Source organism: Morchella sextelata (assembly GCF_020137385.1).
Source record: "Morchella sextelata strain SCLS chromosome Unknown scls_1, whole genome shotgun sequence".
Lineage (NCBI taxonomy): Eukaryota > Fungi > Ascomycota > Pezizomycetes > Pezizales > Morchellaceae > Morchella > Morchella sextelata.
In genome coordinates this window covers 1,500,257-1,505,009 of record NW_025408616.1, presented here as the reverse complement: position 1 = coordinate 1,505,009, position 4,753 = coordinate 1,500,257, and the positions used below count along the sequence as shown (strand labels likewise).

Genomic DNA, 4,753 nt, shown 5'->3' with positions numbered 1-4,753 from the left:
TACCCGGCGTGGGCTGTCCACACGCTGGTATTCTCCGTGTAAGAGAGATGCAGTGGGTGCATATGCGCCCATGCATGCATTTGTCCCAGCACCACCTCAAAGCAATATAAAGAACCCTCCCCAGTCGTGGAAGCGAGCTTGGGTGGCTTTTTCATCTGGTGGGAGGGTATATAAGTGCTGCCTATGATCTCTACGCTTCCCTAGGTCGTTAGAACTCGATTAGTATACTACTCGGCCCACGAACAACAAACAAAGATATAACCACAACTGTAAAGCTGCTTGTCGACTCGACCCTACTCAAAAACTACCTTTGATTCCAAAATGGCAGATGTTCACGAAGAATCGGCGCCTATTATAGCTGATGTTAGTTCCGAACCCCCATACTGCTTGGCAAATCGTTTCTTTGTCAGCTGATCATGATAATACTCAACCTTTCAGGACGATAGTAGTTCTTCCTCTGATGATGGCTACTCATCCGGACCAAACAGCTACACCACCTCCCTAGCCTCGTCCGTATTAAACTACAAATACGAGAATGGCCGCCGCTACCACTCCTTCCGCGACGGTCAATACGTGTAAGTACTCCCCTCCAAGCAAAAAAACACTCAAAACCCAGCACTCATCCACAACCCCGTAGCCTGCCCAACGACGAAACGGAGCAAGACCGCCTAGACCTCTTTCACCACATCTTCTGCATGATTCTCGACGGCGAACTGCAACTGGCCCCAATCGGTGACAATCCCCAGCGTGTCCTCGACATCGGCACCGGCACCGGCATCTGGGCCATGGACTTCGCCGACCGCTACCCCTCGGCCACGGTCATCGCCAACGACCTCAGCCCCATCCAACCCGCCTGGGTGCCCCCAAACTGCCAGTTCGAGATTGACGACGCCGAGAGCGAGTGGTCGTACTCGTCAAAGTTTGACTTTATCCACATCCGCGCGCTCGGCGGCGCAATCACGGACTGGCCGAAGCTCTTCAGGCAGGCGTATAAGCATCTCAACCCCGGCGGGTGGATCGAGGTTGTGGAGCCGCAGCCGAGGCCGTATTGCGACGATGGCACGCTGTCGAAGGACGGGTACATGATCAAAATCTCGGACTTGTTTGCGGAGGCGCTGAATAAGATTGGGAAGATTGGGGATCCGGCGGAAAGGCAGAAGGAGTGGATGGTGGAGGCGGGGTTTGTCAATGCGGCGCATAAGATGAAGAAGTTGCCGAACAATCCGTGGCCGAAGGATCCGAAGTTGAAGGAGTTGGGGGTGTATCATTTACAGAATATGCTTGCGGGGATTGAAGCGTGAGTTTTTTGCCTCTTTTGCTTTCTTGGGGCTATCTGGAAATGCTTTTTGCTGATGGTGTGTGGTGGAAGTTATATGATGGCCCCTCTGACGAGGACAATGGGCCTGTCGACTGAAGACGCCAAGATGATATGTGATGGTGCCTGCAAGGAAGTTGCAAACAGGAAAATACACCTGTATTCGAGAGTGTAAGCTTTTCCCCGGTTTTTGCCCCTCATATACTTGTTGTTTGGTCTCTGACATTCCATTTAGTTGGATTACTACTGCTCAAAAGCCACTTGAGGACGAAGAGTAGCGGTTTTGAGTACTTGGGATGCTTGGGATGCCGGTGGTCCCTTCCGATCTGTATCTATCTAAAATAACATATATGCGGATATGGTGGTGTGTCAATGTGGAGTTCCCCTCTTATCTTGCGTTTTGCAAATATATCGATGTCTTGTAGTAGTAAGTAGCCTTGCTGTATGTAGGTACAGCTCTGCGTGATTGAGCCAGTCGGGAGGTGAGCCAATGTAAAATATTATCACAGCCCAGGCTCGGTGTGTATATACATATGTATTCTTTTGCATACTTCGCGATCGACAACATAACCCAGGCTACAACTTACAACCACTGAAGTACCTGTAACTACCGTAGCACAAAACGAGCTAGTAACCAACTAGTAACACTCAACATGCACGCTAACTACATGTACTCTCAACCCCATGCCCAGCCGCCGGCTAATTCCACATGCAGCCTCCGATTTAGACGCGGTGAGCGTGTAAATGCAAAAAAACTGCCGATAGGTACTCGACTAGCACCTAGTACAAGGTGAATATATGTAGAACACCCAAGCCATGCAACTCCCTTTAGTTGTGGGGGCCGGCCGGAATTTCAAAGTGGGGATGCCGTTGCTGTTGGTTAGGTAAGCAGTGGTCAATGATCGGTTTGCGGGTTATATGGCTCAAGCCCCATACGTCGGGTTGGAGGTTGGTAGAGATGTTGTAGCTGTGATTGGGGAGGATGGAGGTGTGGAGAAGGGGGAAGGGGTGTGTATAAGTCAATATCGTGTAGAGGTGTAGATTTGAGATTGTCACTTCTATTAATGCTAGTATTGCCAAGCTAGCGTAAAACTGCGAGCCTAGCCCAATATTACCCACATAATGACGTGAACGTGGGTTGAATAGTCCATCCCAGCGTTATACAAGCCACACCCTGTACCGGAGCTGCAAGCCGGATGTGGAAAAAGATGTAGCAACATCGGCTCCTAGGTGGAGACTCGTTGACGAACTTTCTTCTCTCTCCTGTGGCTTGTAGTCTTTTTTTTAGTATCCTCCGCGACACCATTCGGGCCCAGTTGTACTTGTCTCATCTTATGGAATGAGGGTATTGGTTTTGTTCTGTTTTGTTTGTTTTGAGGTTTGAGAAAATCGAGTGAGTGGTTGTGAGCCAAGACCCCAACAAAACGCTTTGCACGATGATTTCTTTGATTCTTCTATTCAGATATTATCGGTTTCTTTATCTATCCTCAGCTGTTCAAAGACTACCCGGTAAACGTGTAATAAATGGTTAAAGTTTATATGCTGCCCGGGTGTGGCCAAAAATATGGTGGAAGATTGGGGGGGTAATAGGCCATTTTGCCACTAACACCCACGACACTAGTATATCTTTGCAGATTTAAGTCGGTCTTGAGATAGACTTCAAAACGTCTTGCCTCATGGAGAACACTAAGATTACTCTATCCTTTCTGGCGGAGGCTCGGGGGCGACTGTTACTCACCAACCTGGAATGATATATTCTGTGCGTAAAACTCACTAAGAAATCTACCTCTTGGTACAGTCGGGGTACAGAAGTTTTGGTAACTTTTGGTTGCCGTTGCAACACAAAATTTGCATGGGAACACCATACAAAATTAGAAATACTCAAATCATGACTTTAAAAATTAGATTGCACACGCCTGAAGAATGGACTCAAAATTCTAGAATTCTCTGAACTCCGTCGTGAGATATTTTCCAACTGCCCTTGAAGAGTTGGAATTTTTTTGATGAGGTTGGGTGGTTGTTTCGGGTAGCTAAACATGGCTACTTTGGCTGTAAAATTAAAGGGTATATTACCAAAACTTCTGTCCCAGTACTATACTTTACCTTTAATCAGAAAAGGTCCTGGATCTACGTTTGATTAAAAGGTGGTGATTAGAAATCTGTTCCCTACCATTTCCTATCTCCCGCTCGGGTGGAGAGTCCAGGAGGACCCTTTGATGGCCGGGGAATTAAATAAATATATGGCATCTAACCTGACGAGCAGTCTAGTGAATTACACGCTAGCCCACTTCCAGCATCAGTCAATACCTTTTTAAGAGGCCAGCGCCAAGATGCATGGTAATCCGTAACCCTGTTAATGTCAATATCGAATTCCGCCAAGCTCAATCAGAAACGTATTTAGGGCAGGGCGGGGAACAAAAAGCTTATTTCACTAAGCTTGGCATCTAATCCACAGGAAATCTGGCATACCAGCTCTTCTTCTATTTCTTCACGGTCATCAGCCAACACCAAAGTCCGCTTCTCTAGGTACTGGACGATGACCCTTGGTCATAGAGGCCATACGTGTATTAATGACCTTTATTATTTACTAATGCTAGCGCTATTCACGCGGGTTTATAAGGGGGAGCAAGCACTTGATAAAATACGAAGCTACTGACGCGAATACTTCTGTAATCAAACGTTGTTTTGCCACATATGATAGTAGGTTCCTCTACCTTTCCAATATTAATCTTATGTATATGTACAGGTAAGAACTTTGAGATTTTCCAGGACAAACTAACGGTTACATGTAGTGCTGGCTAACGATAGTCTTTTCAGGTTTGCTTATGTATATGTGAGATTGGGGTCCGGGACATTTGAAAAGTAGTGAGGTGGCCGGCAACCGGCCAGAAGTCGAAAGACCTTCTTACGACATTAAGGATTTCTGGAAGAATTTTCTTGTGGTAGAAAGTTGGTATACAGAAGGATACTAACCACATAATTCGGGATAGAGAGCATCTCCTGGTTTGCCTCCCTATTTGCCCGTCATCTCCCCAAGATTCTCCCACAATCTCAACCAACATCTGTAGGGTACGGCCGGGTGAGACCTTAGGGACGAAATGCAGAGAAATAGGACAAAATTCGAGGGAGCTTTGGAGGTTCTCCTGTATTATTACGGATCCTCTCTTTGAGGGTGTTGTTTCTTTTTAGTATCTACTATCGAGTGCCATGAAATCTCAATGGGACCCCCAGAATGACGACGCACTTCTCGGCCGAGTCTATCCAACTCTAATTCTCTTTCCCATCCATGAGTTGACGAGAATGCAGTGCATTATAGAAACAGGTCGAATCCAGCGTTTGGACCAGTAGAGCGCTGCACCCGTTGTGTAAATCCCAACCAACCCAGTGGTCATAACTATATTATAGCACTGTGTACTCGAAAAAGAGGCCAGTTGTGGG

At 46.9% G+C, this 4,753-nt stretch overlaps 1 protein-coding gene across 1 annotated transcript; it reads left to right on the top strand.

The window, feature by feature from the left end:
- Nucleotides 1-321: 321 nt before the first annotated feature.
- Nucleotides 322-1,593, top strand: H6S33_000382 (uncharacterized protein; the record flags this gene model as incomplete). Its single annotated transcript, XM_044831753.1, has 5 exons — nt 322-363; nt 439-575; nt 638-1,297; nt 1,370-1,486; nt 1,551-1,593. The coding sequence occupies 5 exons, from the start codon at nt 322-324 to the stop codon at nt 1,591-1,593; spliced, it is 999 nt and encodes a 332-aa protein (XP_044699941.1).
- Nucleotides 1,594-4,753: the final 3,160 nt, after the last annotated feature.